Genomic DNA, 19,680 nt, shown 5'->3' with positions numbered 1-19,680 from the left:
ACCATATGGTTCATTCCCTCTTCCTTTCATATTCAATGCTTATATGAGGGGAGGAAGAACCTATGATGGTGGAAAATCTTAAAAGTCTTTTTGGAAAAGACAAAGAAACCTTGATGAGAACATACAACCCTTACTAATTGTAAGTGAAGGTATGCACTATCACGCTGTTTAAAAGTTTCAAAATACCTACTGGGGGAAGTGTTTGGATGGAAGGAAAGATACCTTTATATACCTATATAAGTCCTATTAGATGTGAGTGGGGTACACACCAACTACCTACCCTATATGGATGTCATAACCGATGCTTAGCTTTACATCATTTATATACAATAGACTCTGATTGTTCTATTCTCCTTGTTTTTACTTTTTTCTATATTGTGGCAATTTTACTTCACATGAGCTGGAGCTCGAAGGGACTAAAAAGTGGACATCTACTTCATTATATCAAGGTAACACAAGGGGTCTAAGTATCACTGTGCATCCATTTGTTTAGACCAGCGCCGCACATCTGTTCTAAAAATATTTTTTGATTGTTGGTTATTGTATTTGAGTGTGGTGAAACTCTTTTTAGAACAGTGAACTAGGCTGCAGGCTCTGCATGTGCACCTGTTAAGGGATCATTATCTTTTGTTTAAAGCATTGGACAACGTCTCCACTTTATCTCTCTCCAAGGCTTGATACATCTCCCCTAAAATCTAATCCAGGCATGTCAGGCTGTCCTCCGTGCATGTCAGGCTGTCCTCCGTATGAGTGCCCAAGTCACACTCAGGTGGCAACAAAATGTAAAAACAAAAAAAAGGGACATGCACATAATTCCTGCATGCACTTGTGCATAAAAGTTAATAGATTAAATTTGGGTAGCAACCTACACACTCTGGGGGTCATTCAGACCCGGTCGCAAGCACCGATGTGCTCGCAACCGGGTCGATGGGTAGCCCTGAGCATGCGCAGCGGCCGCACTGCGCGTGCGCAAGCCCCGGAGCGAGAGAGAAACTGTTGATCGACAGCTCGCCCCTTTTTGTAGGCGGGCCGGGGGGGTGATTTCCAAAACGGAGGCGTTCCGTAAGGAACGCCTACCGTTTGTGGGTGGCCGCACTGACATCATCAGTGATGTCAGTGGGGAGCTTCCTGCTCCATCAGAGCAGAAAGCTCCCTGGGGCTTGCGAATGCCCAGACACAACCTTAGGGTCTGGTCGCAAGCCCCGATGGTCGCGATGGTGATCACCATCGCGACCATCACCCTGGTCGCTAGCTAAGCTGTGGGTGGTAACCCACAGCTTAGCTTGCGACCAGGAGGCCGCACCAAAAAAAAAGAAGTGCCCGCCCTCATTCAGAGAGACCGATCGCTTCTTGCGACCGCCTCTGAATGAGGTCCTCTGAGCCATGGTAGAGGTGTGTGCTTTACGCAATACTGATACAAGTTAAATGAGAGAGGGATTTTATTAAAGAAAGGGAACTGTCCCTAAAAAAGTTGTATGATATCTAACGTTTTTCCTGTATCCTCAGATGATCCATCGCTTCACGAGAAGAAGCTGAGCATTCTGAATTTACTGGCCTGTTGGAAAGATGATTATAATAGCTTCTCTCCATCAAATAACATTGGGGGCAATTACCATAGATATAGGAGCTGCAATGAAATTAAGCAGTCTCAGTCTGGCGCCAGAGGTGAGTAATGTGATCGTAGAACACACATTATAGAAGCTGGAAAATATGCCGGAAAATACTTTTGTGTCCAGGGAATAATTAGGTATAACAAAAAGGTATGAAAACAGCCTCCATCATTAGATGAGGGAGAGACCTCTTAACTCCCTGCAAGGTTAGCGGTGATGATCCATGAAGATGCAATTAGTGTCTTTAAGCCCTGATCACCACAAGGTCACTCAATGGGAAGACAAGTTTGACAAGATTAGCATAATCATATGTTTTAAAAGTGATGTTGCCCATAGCAACCAATCAGATTCTACGTAACATTTAACTAGCACCTTCTAGAAGATAATAGCTAGAATCTGATTGGTTGCTGTGGGCAACATCACTTTTAAAACTCACTTCTAAAAACTCTCACTTTAGTAAATTTACCCCCTAGAGTCTTACTCATCCGAGTAATGGATAGACGTTCTCTCTTCTCCTTATGAGTAGAAATTAATTTTCACAGTCCACAGATCCTTTTTGTTCATTCAGTAGTACTCTTAAAATAAACACACAAAAAATCGCAACAAAAATAGTGCTATATTGCCTTTCAAAATTTCTTATTTTAATAATAAGTTGCACTCACAAAGATATAAAAAAAAAACATCAAGCACATACCCACCACACTCTGGGTTCCTCCTGAAGTCAACTTGCTTCTAAGATGGTTCAGCTCTGCCTTCAGTATGTTGGGCTGATACGCCATAAAAACAAGCACAAGGAATCGCAAACAAATAGTGCAATAATGCTTTTCAAAACACTATAATTTTATTCTATTGCACTCGTATAAATAAAAACATAAATGCTTATATCCACCAAACTGTGGGGTTCTCCTAGTACTGACTTGCTTCTGGGGAATCAGCTGGGCAAATAAAATCTCTCTAGGTGTGTAACAAATGCCGACTCCCTGTCTCACCCTTTCCGGATATTCCCAGACCGTACTCTCCTCAGCAGTCCTCCTGTTTCCAGCGTCACCTGCCTAATAGATTTCAGACCCTTTAGTCCTTCACAAGAGGAATGGTGACACTAATCACTGTTGCCAACTCTGAAATTAGAAACAAGCAACTCTTGAGTGAAAAACAAGCCCAAAACAAGCCCAACCCAATCTGATAAAGCCCAAAACATAAGCCAAATGTAATATGGTGGTACGGGGGTGGGGGTAATTTAATGTAAACCACAAAGTTATTGTTAATTTTATTAAAATACATATAAATATTTGCAAAACATGGCTTTTCCCTGCTCTATGAATAGACTCCACTGTGCGAAGTAATGCGCAGGGCACTCGGGGCCTGATTCGGCATAGGACGGAATTGCAAATGCCGCACACCAGCAGCTTTGTAATTCTGTCCTTCCTAAAATGCAAATGCAGTTGAAGGTGCCTGAAATCTCCTTGCTGCATCTGTGATCCCAGGCTGCGACCAAGGTTGAAGTCTGGGATCACCATTGCAACCATCAATCGAGATGGTTGCACCTTTGGTCAGGACGCGGTAGCTGAAGCTGGCCGTGTTCTGTCTTCATGCAAGGCCAGGAAGTCTGCATCCATGGATGCAGATCCTAGATTTGCCACTCCCAGAAAACGGGGGCTACATGCCCCCGTTTCCAGGAACGCAGGCCGTCTCCGCCCCGCAAACTCCTCTGCCTGTCAATCAGGCAAATGCATACAGGTGCCTGTGCGATATAGCAGGACCCATTCTGCAAATGCACAGAATGGGTCCTGCGCAGATTCCCAAACAACTAGTGAGCACTGTTGAATCAGGCCCTCTGTGCGTGGTAAAGTACAGGACAAAATGGTAATTTAAACAAACACAATAACTGACATATGGGAAAATTTAACTTCTATTGATAGTTTAAACGAGTCATTCTAGTTAACCAAATCTATATAACTAGATATACAGAGAGATATACATACTGACAGAGAGCTAAACATAAATGGATTGGTGAAAGAGCTATATAACATTTGCTCACCTTAGTAGTGGGACCTGGCTATCAAGCCCAAAAACAAGCTACTTAAAATAAAAATAACCCCAAAAACAAGCAGCAAGCAACCATCCAAACAAACAAGCAACTGGGGAAAAAACAAGCCCAATTCCGCTTGTTATAAGTGGACTTGGCAACTATGACAGTAATCTAGGGGCTTCTTAATATACCCACCCTAATCACAAATCATTAAGCACAGCTAATCGGATATTCCAAAACCGGAAGTGACGTTCCGCACTCTCAGATCATGTGATACGGACAATTCCGGATACGTTCCAAGCTGAAGTAACAATCGGGATTCCGGATAGTTCAGTGACCGGAAGTGATTTTACGCACTCCCGGATCATGTGACTTATGCATTTCCTGGTTTTGCATTCCGAGGGTCAGTAGTTTGTGTTCCAGGCTGCGATCCACAACAAAAATAAATGGAGAATATCCGGAAATTTAGCTTCCTTTCAATTTCTAACACAAGTTTTCAATTGAACAGTGGTATATAGGTCCCGATAACATAAAAGAGAATAAGGGCCTGATTCAGACCCACTCGCGAGCGGCTGTCCGCTCGCAAGTGGGTCGATGTTATGGACTGAGCATGCGCACGACGGACGGAGCTCCGTCGTGCGCATGCGCCAGACGCGACGAGCGAAGGAAAGTCCTTCGCTCGTTGTGTCTGATCAAAGGGGGCGTAGTGTCGATGTTGATTGACAGCACGCCCCCTTTGGTAGGCGTGCCGGGGGCGTGCCTCCCTGACGGGGGCGTTCCCACGGGAACGCCTCCCGTCAGAAGCCGGCCCACTGACATCACTAGTGATGTCAGTGGGAGTGATTTTGGCTCTGATAGAGCCAAAATCACTCCGGAGCTTGCGGTTGAAAATCTCAACCGCAGGCTCCGGCTCGCAATTTCGATGGTCGCGATGGTCGAGACCATCGCGGCCATCAAAATGCACGCTCGTATAGCCTGTGGGTGATGACCCACAGCTATACGAGCGTCCAGAAGGACGCTCCATTTTCATGGAGGCCGGCCCTCATTCAGAGCGTGCACTCTGCTCAGAGCGTACGGCTCTGAATGAGGGCCTAAATACATAAGAATAACAATTTAAAAAAAATCATAATGAGATATAAAAGCAACAAGGGATATGATTCATAAAAACAATAAGCTAAAAAAGACAATTAAAAATGATAAAAAATATCTTTGATACCGTATAAATAATTACAGTATACTGCACCAACTGTGCATGGTGTAGACAAAACAGAGACCATAGCAGTTTATTACTTGTAAAGGGACCCAGCATATGCCAGGTCATCTTAATAGCCTCCCACAAGACCTGTCTTGACCCCGATTCTGCCCCCTCTTCCATCCTGTCCCCCTCCCCAATCCTTCCCCGCTTAATACTTACCCCATTCCCAGCACCCACAGAGTTGTCCCCATCCTCTATGGTCTGTTCTGTAGCTGCAGTGGGAGCTGTTGGTTTAAGAGTATCAAGTCCCGGCTTCCACTGTGCATGTCGGAAAAGGGACATACTTTGTTGGGTTATTATATAGATTTCAGTTTCCTGTGCTGATTTAACTAATTGAGGTTTAATTAATTGAAATGAAGGTCAGGTGTAGAGTGTGTTATATTGGATTTATGGAGTCATGTTGGAAGTTAACATAGTACATACTGAATATACAGTAGCTACCTATGTAGATATCAATCTTGTATCAAACATACAGGGCTCTATTTACTACAATCCGCATATTGAATGCAGATTGTAGTGTGATATTGCCGAGTGAATTCGCATTGCGAATTCAGGCAATATCACAGGGATTTACCACAAAACCCTTACAGGGACAGAGCTTGCGATAAAGCTCTGTCCCTGCAAATCCCCTTCAGAGCCTTATCACGGTATTTTCACCAAAAATACCGTGATTAAGTGCCAGCGCATGCGCCAACCGGTCGCCGCTGCTACCCCCCCCGGTGCTAAGCCCCGCCCCTGGTGCTAAGCCCCGCCCCCACGATCACGGAAACCCCCCCCGCGACCCCCCTCTCCCTTAATTACACTTACCTGCATGCTCCGGGCTTCCGGTGATGTTCTCCATTCCTCCGGTCAGGTGATCTCCCATACTGCACTGGGGCCCAATCACCTGATGACCGGGCAGCAGTGCACTATGGGAGACCAGCTGACCAGAGGGGAGTTATCACCGGAGGCTCGATCACTGGTCCCTGGAGTCAGGTAAGTACATTTTTTTTTTTACAATTTTTTTTTTCTTTTTTTTACAGTAATCAGCTTGCGGTCTATTTAGACCACACAGCTGATTACTGGGACCGACTCCCGGGTCTACTCTCCCCGTTAGAGCAGGGCAGGAGGCCGGTAACCGGGGGAGACCCTGGAAAACGCCACCTCCAGGTGGCGTTATTATTACAGGGCTTTCCCCGGTATTTTTTCACATTTTATTTTTAGTAACTCTGGTCGGATCACATTTCCCATTACAATTATGGGAAATGCGATCTGCTTTACTAAAAGTGATACTTAGGGGTTGGAGTAGAAATTTACGAATTCTACTCCAATCGCCCTGTAATAACTATAGGTGATACTAAAATAATGTGAAAAGGGTGTGAAAACACCCTTTTTCACTTTATTTTAGTCAAAATAATGTTAATAAATAGAGCCCACAGTAAGAAAAAGTCCTAACATGCATAGGAAGTGTTCATAATTTGGTTATGCTTTGCAATAGATAATTATAATTGTGCACCACTTGCTTTTTTTGAAGTATAATGACTGTTAATGTGCTTTTATTACAGATGGAATCTACACACTAACTAGTGAAGATGAGGTGTCCTATCAGACCTTCTGTGACATGACCACCAATGGAGGAGGTTGGACTTTGGTAGCCAGTGTCCATGAAAACAATATGTTTGGGAAGTGCACTACTGGCGACCGCTGGTCCAGCCAAAACGGGAACAATGTTAATAACCCAGAAGGAGATGGCAACTGGGCAAACTATGCCACATTTGGTTTGCCAGATGGAGCCACCAGTGATGACTACAAGGTAAGAATGACTTATGGCGTACCACTCAAGATTTTTGTTGTCTATTAAAATTCTATTTAGTTTGCATTATGAAAGGGAGACTTCTCTTACGTATATAAATGTCTTCTCCTATGTGATCAGAACCCCGGCTATTATGATATATATGCTAATGATGTGGGGATATGGCACGTGCCAAACAAGACACCAGTATCTAAATGGAGAGATTCCTCCCTTCTCCGATATCGCACAGATAATGGCTTCCTGTCTGCTGAGGGTGGAAACCTCTTTAATCTATACAAGGTAACATATAAAACCGTTTTTAATTTTTAGACTATCCAAGAAGATAACACTGTGTACATAACTGTAGTAACTAGTGCGGATATCTTTATTTTTTGTTATAGGGGATGCTCACCTTTGTACATCCTATACTGCTAAATAGTACTCCATGAGCACTCAAATGTGGAGGTCCCTTTCTTGGGACCTACTCATTTTAGCTTAGAGAGAACCACTCTATACAGCTTGGGAACCTTAGACACAGGTCCCTAAGAAAAGTGGTGCAGCCGACGCCATTGCAGAGGGAAAAATGGAACCCACCAATCTCAACCACCACCATAATCTCTAGGAGCCCACTGCGATGCATGTTACAATAGTGGTGCTCCTGGCTCCTTCTCTCAACTCCAGATATCCAACGGGCTGTGCCTCCTGTCTCCCACAGTGCCATGTGACTCAGGCATTTGGGGAGGAGGAGCATCCGTTGCTCATCTACACCATGTACTCTCTACAGCCGAAGCTCCACATTCTCCAATAAGAAGATAGAGGTGGCCTCTTATATGCTCCTTCCAATCACAGCTCACCACAACCATAGCTGAACTTACAGGGAACTAGTTGAACAGGTGCTGGAAAATTATTGCCTGCAACTCTGAAGGCAGTATACAGCAGCAGCCTGTACACAGCAACACCTCAGAGCTAGCCCGCACTGATGTCACTGCTCCCCCCCCCTGTGTCACTCAGCATGGTGTCCCCCAGCGCCTGTGCCCACAGGCTTCTTTGTTTTTCCCACTTCCTGCTGGTGCTCTTAAATCTGCAGTATGACAGTATCTCTTTCTGATCTGTCCTCTCTCATACCTTTGAACAGGGGAGAGGATTTGTGGGTGGGGCTATGGGGGGTGTTCTGTGATTGGTGGGTAGTGGAGGCAGCGTCGTAGCTAGACGGCAGTGCGCCCTGTGCAGCACTGCCGCCCCTCTCACTCCCTCTCCGCCCCCTCCCCCCCCCCCGAACTCTTACCCTAACTTCCGAGGAGAGGAGGGAGGGCGGGAACTTCCGCCGATTTTCACTGTCCACTGTCCGGCGCGCACCACTGCCGGAGGTGTCTATCTGCAGACCTCCGGCACAGAGAAGTGTGTGGCCGGTGCCGCTGGAGGATGGCGCCCGGTGCACATGACCCCTCAGCCCCCCCTAGTTGCGGCCCTGGTGGAGGGCAGTGTCAGCTCCAAGTACTGACAGGTGTCTTCTCCATATCTCCCAACCATCCCCATTTCAGCAGAACAGTCCTGCTTTTTGGACACTGGCCCTGATTCAGAGCCGGACGCTCTGACAGAGCGCTCGCTCTGAATCAGGGCCGTCCCTCCTTCATTTTGGAGCGGCCTCCTGGCCGCTCGCATAGCTGTGGGTGACCACCAACAGCTATAGCGAGCGGCCAAAATGATGGTCGCGATGGTCAAGACCATCGCGACTATCGGGCTTGCGACGAGACCCTGCGGTAGGGTCTCGCTGCCGCAAGCCCTGGAGTGCTTTTGGCTCTATCACTAGTGATGTCAGTGGGGCCTTCCCCATACAGTAGGCGTTGCCATGGGAACGCCTCTGTCTGGGCAGCCACGCCCCCGGCACGCCCACCAAGGGGGGCGTGCTGTCAATCAACATCGACAGCACGCCCCCTTTGGTGCGAGACCCATAACGACGGCTTGGTCGTTGTTATTCGGGTCTCGCGCATGCACACGACGGAGCCGCCTCCGTCGTGTGCATGCGCAGTTGGGCAACATCGACCCGCTCAGCGCTCGCGAATGGGTCTGAATCAGGCCCACTGTCCCACCATTGGGCCCTCGGTGGTTGGGAGGTTGGAGGTAACACTCTACTTGCAGAGCAGCGGTGAATGGATGCTGCCCGCATGTACATGGTCCATCCATGCCCCCTCCTCTCTAGCCGGTGGTGCAAGTGAGTAGACTCTGGGACTCGCTGGGAAAATGTAATTTTCCTAGTGAATTTGTGCATTGCTGCCACTGCTGATGCGGGACTCTAGAGAGTTAAGTATTTTAGAACATGGGGCACAGCGGGCAGACGCTGCGGTGTAGTAAGGAGACAAGTGTGCAGCACTGCCGGTGCACACTGCCTCAGTGACTGACAGAAGTGGCTGCGGCTGGCTAGACCAGCGCTGCGGCCGCTGCTAGAACATCATCACAGACACAGCCATGAGCCGTAGCACAAGCAGGCATATTTATTAGCGGCATGCAGCTTCCTCCAGTGGCTGGCGGCCCTAGGCAGCTGCCTTATGGTGGTGCCTGCCCTGCCTCCCCATATCTTTGCCACTTTCCCCTATCAAGGGGAGGATTTTTGATTGTTGGGAGCAGGGCACGAATGTGGGAATGCAGTTGTGCGGCTCCAGGGACTGGGGAAAGAGTGCTGCTGCGAGTCTGTGTCTAGCAGGCAGCCAGTGCTCAGCTGCTAGACACATGCCTATCAGCCTTAAATAATAGATATACATACAGAGATATATATAAATATTAGGGATGTGCAGGCTCGGTTCTACTCGGTTCCGTTCGGTTCTTTTTACCGGATCTTATTGGGTTTCAGCTGTCACGAGTTTTGGATAGCCAATAAGATTCGGTAAAAAGAACCGAACGGAACCGAGTAGAACCGAGCCTGCACATCCCTAATAAATATATATATATATATATATATATATATATATATATATACAGATACAGTCAGGTGCATAAATATTGGGACATTGACTGAATTTTCATATTTTGGCCTCTATTCACCACCACAATGGCTTTGAAATGAAACAGACAAGATGTGCTTTAACTGCAGACTTTCAGATTTAATTTGAGGGTCATTACATCCAAATCAGGTGAATGGTGTAGGAATTACCATGGTTTCTATATGTGCCTCCCACTTTTTAAGGGGCCAAAAGTAATGGGACAAACGAAACAATCCTAAATCTAACTTTCACTTTTTAATACTTTGTTGCAAATCCTTTGCAGGCAATTACAGCCTGAAGTCTGGAACGCATAGACATCACCAGATGCTGGGTTTCATCCCTGGTGACGCTCTGCCAGGCCTCTACTGCAAATGTCTTCAGTTCCTGCTTGTTCTTGGGGCATTTTCCCTTCAGTTTTGTCTTAATCAAGTGAAATGCATGCTCAATCGGATTCAGGTCAGGGGATTGACTTGGCCATTGCATAACATTCCACTTTTTAGACTTAAAAAACTCTTTGGTTGCTTTTGCAGTATGCTTCGGGTCATTGTCCATCTGCACTGTGAAGCGCCGTCCAATGAGTTCTGAAGCATTTGACTGAATATGAGCATATAATATTGCCCCCGAAACATTTCAGAATTCATTCTGCTACTATTGTCAACAGTCACATCATCAATAAATACAAGGGAAGCAGTTCCATTGGCAGCCATACATGCCCATGCCATGACTCTATCATCACCATGCTTCACTGATGAGGTGGTATGTTTTGGATCATGAGCAGTTCCTTTCCTTCTCCATACTCTTCTCTTCCCATCACTGGGGTACAAGTTGATCTTTGTCTCATCTGTCCATAGGATGTTGTTCCAGAACTGTAATGGCTTTTTTAGATGTTGTTTGGCAAACTCTAATCTGGTCTTCCTGTTTTTGTGGATCACCAATGGTTTACATCTTGTGGTGAACCCTCTATATTCACTCTTGTGAAGTCTTCTCTTAATTGTTGACTTTGACACATATACACCTACCTCCTGGAGAGTGTTCTTGATTTGGCCAACTGTTGTGAAGGGGTTTTTCTTCACCAGGAAATAATTCTTCTGTCATCCACCACAGTTGTTTTCCGTGGTCTTCCGGGTCTTTTGGTATTGTTGAGCTCTCCGGTGCGTTCTTTCTTTTTAAGAATGTTCCAAACAGTTGATTTGGCCACACCTAATGTTTTTGCTATCTCTCTGATGGGTTTGTTTTGATTTTTCAGCCTAATGATGGCTTGCTTCACTGATAGTGACAGCTCTTTGGATCTCATATTGAGAGTCAACAGCAACTGATTCCAAATGCAAATGTCACACCTAGAATCAACTCCAGACCTTTTACCTGCTTAATTGATAATGAAATAATGAGAGAATAGCTTTTGAGTTGATAGTCCCATTACTTTTGGCCCCTTAAAAAGTGGGAGGCACATATAGAAACCGTTGTAATTCCTACACCGTTCACCTGATTTGGATGTAATTACCCTCAAATTAAATCTGAAAGTCTGCAGTTAAAGCACATCTTGTTTGTTTCATTTCAAAGCCATTGTGGTGGTGAATAGAGGCCGAAATATGAAAATTCAGTCAATGTCCCAATATTTATGCACCTGACTATATATATATATATATATATATATAGATAGATATATATATTGTTAAATTTGTAAATAAACCTTTTAATACATTCCTGCCTGTAAACCTCTATGATTCACTTGCCTAGAACCGCAAATAAAGACAGTGGAATCTGTGTTTCCAACGCACAAGTATTATTCAGGTAAAAGTACAGTCAGTTACACGCAATCTATACATACATAATTTAGGCGTAAAAAGGAAATAATACAGACCAAGTACGGCTATACATACGCTGCGCCTCCGGACCCAGAGATAGACTTCTGACTAGATATCCTCAGTTCACCCAAAATTCAGCATGAACTGGCACACCAGTGTTTGGACACGTGTATTTATTCCCCCCCCAGACTGAAACAGGACAAAGGGGAAACTTCCTGCTGATCTCATTGGTTCCCAGAGGAGGAGCATATGTAATGACACATTTAACAGGTTGTTTCAAATAGACTTTCCCTGCCTCTAACAGCCGGGGTCTTTCTGGTAACGCCTCCTGTAACATTCCATCAACTAAAACATTTTGTTGCTTATAAGTTCTGCGATCCGTAACTTGAGTTTGCATTATGCGATCTCTCCACCGATAACACCGGGATTCTGTAAAAAGCGTACGCATCAGAACGAGACCAAACATACCTTGCTTATCATGTATAATACCTTAGATATCAAAAACCTCTATTTCTTAGCATTTAAACTAACTTAACCAACTTGAATCATACATTTTGATGCTTATGGAACCTTATGTGCGAATATGTAGTGTGTGGGTATTCGGGGTTTGGTAAGGACGCTAGTTATTAATGGGTGAGATTTAAGTGCATAATCTCTCATACACGAAGTGAACATCCAGTAGTGTGGATGGCTGAGGGTTGTAATTCTACATGCCCTCTGTCAGCAGGCCCCCACCTGCTGTGTTCAAAGGAAAACAAAATCTCTTTTGTTCTCACAGACTCTTGTGTGAAATGTAAATGTATTATCACCTCAAATTGTGGGATTTGGAGACATTCTGTCTAGGATTCAGGCAAATCCAATTGTGTAGATATTATATTACAATTGCCACAACTATACTTTATCTGCATCCAGGGTTTCCCAATTTGTATGTAAAAATACCCATTGTCTCTTCTTATTTACTTCTACTCAGACAGCTGGTTTTTCCCATTGCCCTTGGTAGGTAAACAAAAACATTGCCATCTGTTCTTAGCTCCTGGGTTATAACTTGAATTAATGCTGACCACACAAAATGGTGTCTTGCGATCTCATTTCCAACATGGAGTCTTGCGGCCATTCGCAAGATGGCGTCGCTGCGATTAAATTTTAAACTGAACTTGTCTCACTCAATTATTCAGCTTCGACAATATATATATATATATATTTATTTTTTTTATTAATTTTTTTTAAATATAATTGCATTATCCTCTTGCAGAAATACCCAGTAATGTACAATGCTGGTAGCTGCCCAGCAAACAATGGACCTGCAGTACCTGTTGTGTATGATTTTGGAAATGCAGAAAAGACAGCAAATTATTACTCACCAAATGGAAGAAGTAAGTTTATCCCTCTGAAATGCAATATGCAGATATTTTCGAAAAATAATAAAACTACCATTTTATTTTCCATAGGTCAGTTTGTAGCTGGATTTGTTCAGTTCCGTGTCTTTAACAATGAAAAGGCTGCACTGGCTCTGTGTGCTGGCGTAAAAGTGACCGCCTGTGATACAGAACAGGTATTTAATTAAATGGAAATAATTATTGGTATGAAAATATTTGTCTTCTGACTGTGTCCTCATAATTCCCACTATGAGTAGATCCAAACTTTGGGTCAGGAATGTTACATATTACTTTAATGTCTTAGCAGAGGTGAACAGATCAACTCACTTGTTTTGTGGTTGTTTGCTTTCCTCATTCATTTATCTTTCATCTGTAGCTTTACTCTGTGGGGCTTACTTATTAATTATCATAGCAATAAGAAATGTAAAGATCATCCAGAAGAATTAGAATACACTGGCAGGGACATCGGAGCCTGTCCCAGGAGTATGCTGGAAGCGAAGTGATTGCTAATTTCACTTCTTCCGGGCACACAACTGCGCATACGTGGTCTGCTGATGCGAGTGGGGAGTTCTTAAGGATCCTTCTTGTACTATTTGGGTTATTATGTTGCCTTAATGTACAATGGCTAATGCCATCTGAAGATTACTTTATGTACCGGGACCAAGCTTGGTACGTTTGAGAAATAAGCAGCCTCCATTTCTATGGGGAACTATTGTTCAATTGGAAACGGGGGATCGCAACAAAAATATCCAATATAACGGTAGTTTTTAGGGGATATACTGCAAATATGAATTGATAAATAGGCCACATAGGGGCCTATTCATCAACACTAAAATAAAGTTTTTAAGGACATTTGCCTTAATTACCGTTATTTTAGTATTCATGAAGACACTTAACACAGGAGATATCCCTGATATCTCCTGGTTAAGTCCACCTCCGTTAATTTCCACACTCCCCATACATTAGTATGGGGATATGGAAATTAGGCTATTCATCAAATTCCAAAAGTTATGTATTTTCGGAATTTAATGGAGTTACTATTCGCCACTGTAAGGTGTGGTCAGGTCCCCCAGTGTCTCCCTCCGTCTCTCTGTTCCCTCCTCTGGCTCCGGTGGCTGCTTTGACACTGTGGGCCTGATTTGTGGACAGTCGTTCTGAAAAAGGGGCCGGATATTTAAATTAAGCGCTCGGTCTTTGCGGTCTGTTGACGCCTTTATGTCTGAACGAGCGAACGAAACATGCGCTCGCTATATTGAAAAAACGCCCCCTGGCCGCTCGCATCCTACGTCATCTCCGCTATTTATTAGATTAATCGAGTACATCGAACGGCGTATGAACTGCTCGCTATTCTTGTGGTAGCATTTTCCTACCGCAATCATGCGAGCAGTTCAGGCTAAAAGACAACCAAGTGACGTGGTCGATGATGCTGCTTTGCTAATTATGCACTCCCATTAAACGCCCGTTTTGACCGTTTGGCACGCCTGCGTTCGGATCTCCACTCCCCGTTTTCAAGTACCTTCCCCTGTTACCACCCACAAACGCCTCATTCTGTCACTCAAATTAGCAGGCATTCGCTATTTTGCGAGCACACGAATTCTGACCGCACTGACTGGTTGGCGCATGCGCATTACAACCCAAACGCATGCACAGATGTGCGAACATCGCTCGGAGCGAACGAGCGGCCGCTTACGAGCGGCTCTGAATCAGGCCTTGTGTACTCCCGGCAGAACATAGTAAAGTTTAGAAAGTTTTTGTTTTTTTCCTAAACTGCACTGTGGCCCTGATTCAGAGCCGAACCCTCTGACAGAGCACTCGCTCTAAATCAGGGCCATCCTTCCTAATTTTAGAGCGGCCTCCAGGCCGCTCGCATAGCTGTCAGTGACCACTCCCAGCTATAGCGAGCGGCCAAAAAGATGGTCACAGGGTCTCATAGCCGCAAGCCCTGGAGTGCTTTTGGCTCTATCAGAGCCGTTAGCACTCCCACTGACATCACTTGTGATGTCAGTGGGTCCGGCCCCAGATGGTAGGCGTTCCCATGGGCACGCCTCCGTCTGGGCAGCAACGCCCCCGGCATGGCCACCAAAGGGGGCATGCTGTCACTCACCATCGACAGCACGCCCCCTTTGTAGCGAGACCCATAGCGACGGCTTGGCCATCGCTATCCATGTCTCGTGCATGCGCACAACGGAGCCGGCTCCCTCGTGCGCATGCACACTGGGCCAACATCGACCCACTTGCGAGCGCTCACGAGCGGGTCTGAATTAGGCCCAGTGTTCTGCCGGGAGAACACAGTGTCAAAGCAGCCACCGGAGCATGAGGCGGCTGCAGAGGGCAGGTAAGTGCTGGACAGGGGGAGGTTTTTTTGGGGGGGACACACGAAATTACCGCAGCTGTAGGCAATGCTGCGCATGCGTTGGTTTTTTACGGATGTAACAGTGCATGCGCAGCACTGATTACAGCTGCGGTAAGGTAGTGTAGAGAGAGGGAAAAGTATCTATTTCCGGAAAAGCTTTCATCACAAAAATAACAGCTTTTCTAAATAGATGAATTCCTCCGGTAATTAGGTAGAACTCCATGCGAGTTTTAAACCTAATTACCTCCATCGAATTTTAAGTTATGATGAATAGGCCCCATAGGGAGCTAACTAAAGGCCTGATTAATCACATTTTGCAACTGCAACAGCATACTCAGATCGATCAATGGTGTGTACCAGTGATGTGCGGTGTGGTGAGGCAGAGCCTTTTCCTGTCATACTTGCTCCAGAGTTTTGACTATAAAAATTTGAAGAAAATATTCTAAATATCTTCTTTGTAGTATTCTAATCATTTTTATAGTTAAAACACTGGAGTAAAAAGTGTATTGCAGGTGAGACACTGCCTCCCTTGCCTACCTTTTCCGCACATCCCTGATCAAAACACACCACATTTCCAGCACTATATACTGCTGCACCTTTGTATAATGCCCACATGAACCCTCGGGTTCATATATGTATGTGTAAATCTGACTGTGATGCAACTCAGTGCCCCCCCAGCCATTTACCTGACCTCACGTCACTGGTGCATCGCAGTGCACGTGCGCGAGTTAGCATTACTATCACTCACGCAGAAAGCCATCGCAGAGTGAGTGACAGGCTGTGAGCGTTTGGGGGTGGTGACGGGGAGTGGTCAGAGAAATGCAGGCGTGCCTGTCCATTTGAACAACGTTTCATGGGCTTGCATAAATTAGCCACTGCGATGGCATGCGCAGCTTGTGCACTCACTGTGTGTCACAAGGTTAGCAATTTCTGAGTGAGGTCAGACCTGCTGTAAATATGCCTGAGGAGCCGATGTTACTGATGTACAGTATACCCAGGACTGCAAGACATTACGGATGTGCGAAAGCGGTAGTGGGTGTCTCTATGCTGGCTTTGCGATTGCATCCATTAACATATTTTCGTAGCAGAACTTCATGTGTAATTGCAGCTGCGATCGTATTGGCGAACTGTAGTGAATATGGCCTTAGATCCCTATGGTAAATTATACCGTGCTATGGTTTTTATTTTGGGCAGGGTCCCTTGTCTACTGTAGATAGTCTAGTGGTATAAAGGCTCTTCTTAGAAGGAACATTTTTGGTGCTTGGCCCCTTGGTGGAAGTTCCACAAATATCTTTTGTTTTAAGTTAATGAAGTGAGAACACTAACACAAAATTCACAGGCAGAGCTGTATGACCCCATTATGGCACTTGAGCAAAATCCTAATACAGCAACGCTCCTCCCCAAATTTGTGTTCACTACTTCATGCATCAAAATCACAAATGCATGTGCTTTAAATATTCAATTTTCATTGTGTCTACAGAGCTGATTCCTCTCCCCTTCCAATAAGTTAAAAACAAGTACATAGAAAGTAGAAAATGTATAACTCCTAAGGATAGTTATGATTTTTATTAAAATAGAGTAGGATAGCTTTGAATGGGACAGCAAAACTGTAAATCAGTAAATTGAGATTGGTCCTCTACAATTGATTAAACCAAACAATAATAGCAATTTGCAGAGGCATACCTAACATACTGTATTTGGCATCCAGGGAGGGTCTTTCATTTGGCACTCCCACACTATCCCTTATCATACCGCCCAACATATGGCATTCTAAAATAGGGAACAGGAGTGTGGCTTCGTGTGGAAGGAGGCATGACCTGGCAGCTGTATCTTCTGAGGCAGGGGCTCCCCAAAGCAAAATGGCATCTGCTGTGTCGCCTGAGACATCAGCTGCCACAACAACACACTCAGAGGTATATTTACTAAAGAGAGAGTTATTAGAATTGGAGATGTTGCCCATAGCAACCAATCAGATTCTACTTAACATTTATTTATCACCTTCTAGAAGATAATAGCTAGAATCTGATTGGTTGCTATCGGCAAGATCTCCACTTCTAAAAAGCCGCAGTCACGAGTCAGTCGTACAGTGCATGATGTAACGCTGCGGCTGCTTGGCACTGTGGGAGTGACTACCAGTCTCCCACCACTCCCACTTTGTCCCTGCTGAGAGTCTGTGTCAGTCAGACAGACTTGTCTGCATACACAAGTGATACCCAGTGCGAGCCACCGACACGCCACCCCCCCAGCGGCCATCTTAGTGTGCGTAGCTTCTTGAGAGGGAAAATTTCACACACCTTTTGTCAACACTGGACCTAGCGTTGGGGCCTGTCTGAGCTCTTACCCCATCTACTATTTGCTGAAAGTAGAGACCTCTGCTGCCAGCTGCCCCTAGAATCTGTTAACATGGACATCGTACTAGGAAGTAATCACGGGTCGATCTGCACTGATTAATTTATTTTTGTTTGTTTTCAGCACTGCATTGGAGGAGGGGGCTATATTCCTCAAGCAGACCCCAAACAGTGTGGAGACTTTGCCGCATTTGACTGGGATGGTTATGGGACACACAAAGAATGGAGCAGCAGCAAAGAGATTACAGAGTCTGCTGTGTTGATGTTTTACAGATAACCTGACACCTTGTCCCTGATTACCACTGGCGATGATGTGCCGACTGTACAGTGATTGGCACCGGTTCAACATTAGCTTTGTATTTTTCACTTGTGCTTTAGAAGTGTAGGGATCATTTAGAGTTGGGCATACATTTCTGTATTATGATGTATAATAATCGCATATAAAATGCATCTGTATCTAATAAGGATTTTATTTATTTAGTGTTTTTCTCCAAAAGGACTTAAGGTGCTTTACAGAAACCATGAACATAAATTAATATGGAGGTTTAGGTATACAGAAACCATTTTGGGCTATCAGTCCCAAGGATTAATTATCCTGCCCACAGTGGTACTATGGGGGAGATGTACTAAGCCTTGAATAGAGATAAAGTGGAGAGAATACCAACCAATCAGCTCCTGTCACTTTACAGGCTATGGGCGGTAATCAAATAAGTTTCGTGTCCGCGATAAAGTTTCGCCTGACTGACTTTCCACCTACTTCGCGTGTTTTGCATGCGGAAATATATCGTGCGGGCCCCCACTATTGGCCCTATTCAATTCCAAACCACGCAAAAAAATTGCTGGGAAATCAGCCTGAACCCCCCAAAAAGGTGTACTAACATTGGGGATCAATGTAGATGTCCCCGAATAGCCCTAATAAAGCTATTTGGGGTACTTCAGTTGTTTCAATAGCTTCTTATTAGCGTCTTTTCACAAGTGGTGAAGAATAGCATTAAGCAGTATTTTTTGGTGAAAATAAGTAGTCCTGTCAAATTTGGGGTACTTGAAAATGGGTGCAAGCATGGTTTAAAGTCTCTAAAGTGAAGTTTTAAAAAACGTTAAAAACGCACCTGTAGCAAGCACCTGCAATCTTAAAAACACCTCCTTGCAGACCCCCCAAAAGTCTATTTTGCTAGTTTTTATGCTTGTACCTCCACTTTGTACTTTTTCACCCCCAGTATGAAAGTACTTTTTTGGGGTGTTCTTAACTTTTTTTAGGGATTTTTTGACACCGTTATCCTTTGGAGGACTGTCCCAAGGGTTCTGAGTGGTTTCCCCACCTTTGCACCCCACAATAAAAAAAAATGCACCTCTTTTCTCCTGCTATTCAGAGGCGAATCTTTTTTGCCTATAACATTGCATTGACTTTCCGCGGACGCGAAAAGTATTTTGAATTGAATACGGAGATAAATTTCCGACACGCGAAAAGCCGTGATCGACAACATTTTTTTGCGGATCTTAGCTTTTCGCATCTAATTGAATATGGCCCTATGTTTGAAAAGTGACAGCAGCTGATTGGTTGGTACTTTATATCTCTCTACTTTATCTCTCTCTCTCCTCTTTATTTCACTCCAAGGCTTAGTACATCTACCCCAGGGTGAGGCAGTCATCTTGGTGCACTACATATAGAGTTGCTATATTTCAAAAATAAAAAAACAGAGTCGCAGGGATCCTGCTGGTGCAGTTTACTGCTGTGAAGGCAAAATGCAGACTGAACGTAAAATTTGGACGTACAGGTATTTAAATGTGCTATCCTAAGTTCACCATTTTCCCTGACTATATATGTCCATTTTCAATTACAAAATATGTCTATTAAACAAATTAAGAAACATTTTTAAAAACTCAATTTATGATGTAGATGATTTTCCTTCACTCTTATTTTGGCTTTGAGTGTAAAAGGCTCATTATCTGCTTTGACAGGTGTGAAGAAAAATGGTCAAGAGCCCAGAAGTTAAAGAGGCCTGAGCTGCAAATTTGTGTTTCTTTGATTTAATATGACTGTAATGGCAGACCTCCCACCATGTAATATGGACTGTAATGTCAGGCCTCCCACCATGTAATATGGACTGCAATGTCAGGCCTACCACCATGTAATATGGACTGTAATGTCAGGCCC

At 44.6% G+C, this 19,680-nt stretch overlaps 1 protein-coding gene across 1 annotated transcript in view; it reads left to right on the top strand.

Annotated features, from left to right (window-relative positions):
- The window catches only part of LOC148543380 (intelectin-1-like), a 47,198-nt gene extending 27,852 nt beyond the window's left edge, over positions 1–19,346 (top strand). Inside the window, exons 3-8 of the mRNA XM_088468507.1 lie at positions 1,507–1,665; positions 6,439–6,686; positions 6,807–6,965; positions 12,701–12,821; positions 12,897–13,000; positions 17,650–19,346. Of these exons, the coding sequence (XP_088324633.1) occupies positions 1,507–1,665; positions 6,439–6,686; positions 6,807–6,965; positions 12,701–12,821; positions 12,897–13,000; positions 17,650–17,802 (944 nt within the window). The 3' untranslated portion in view covers positions 17,803–19,346. The remainder of the gene's footprint in view (positions 1–1,506; positions 1,666–6,438; positions 6,687–6,806; positions 6,966–12,700; positions 12,822–12,896; positions 13,001–17,649) is intronic.
- The last annotated feature ends 334 nt before the right edge of the window (positions 19,347–19,680 follow it).

This window comes from Taudactylus pleione, unplaced genomic scaffold, assembly GCF_031769625.1.
Source record: "Taudactylus pleione unplaced genomic scaffold, aTauple2 ptg000004l, whole genome shotgun sequence".
NCBI classification, from domain to species: domain Eukaryota; kingdom Metazoa; phylum Chordata; class Amphibia; order Anura; family Myobatrachidae; genus Taudactylus; species Taudactylus pleione.
Note: the sequence above shows the minus strand (reverse complement) of the source record. Positions and strands in the feature narration are given on the sequence as shown.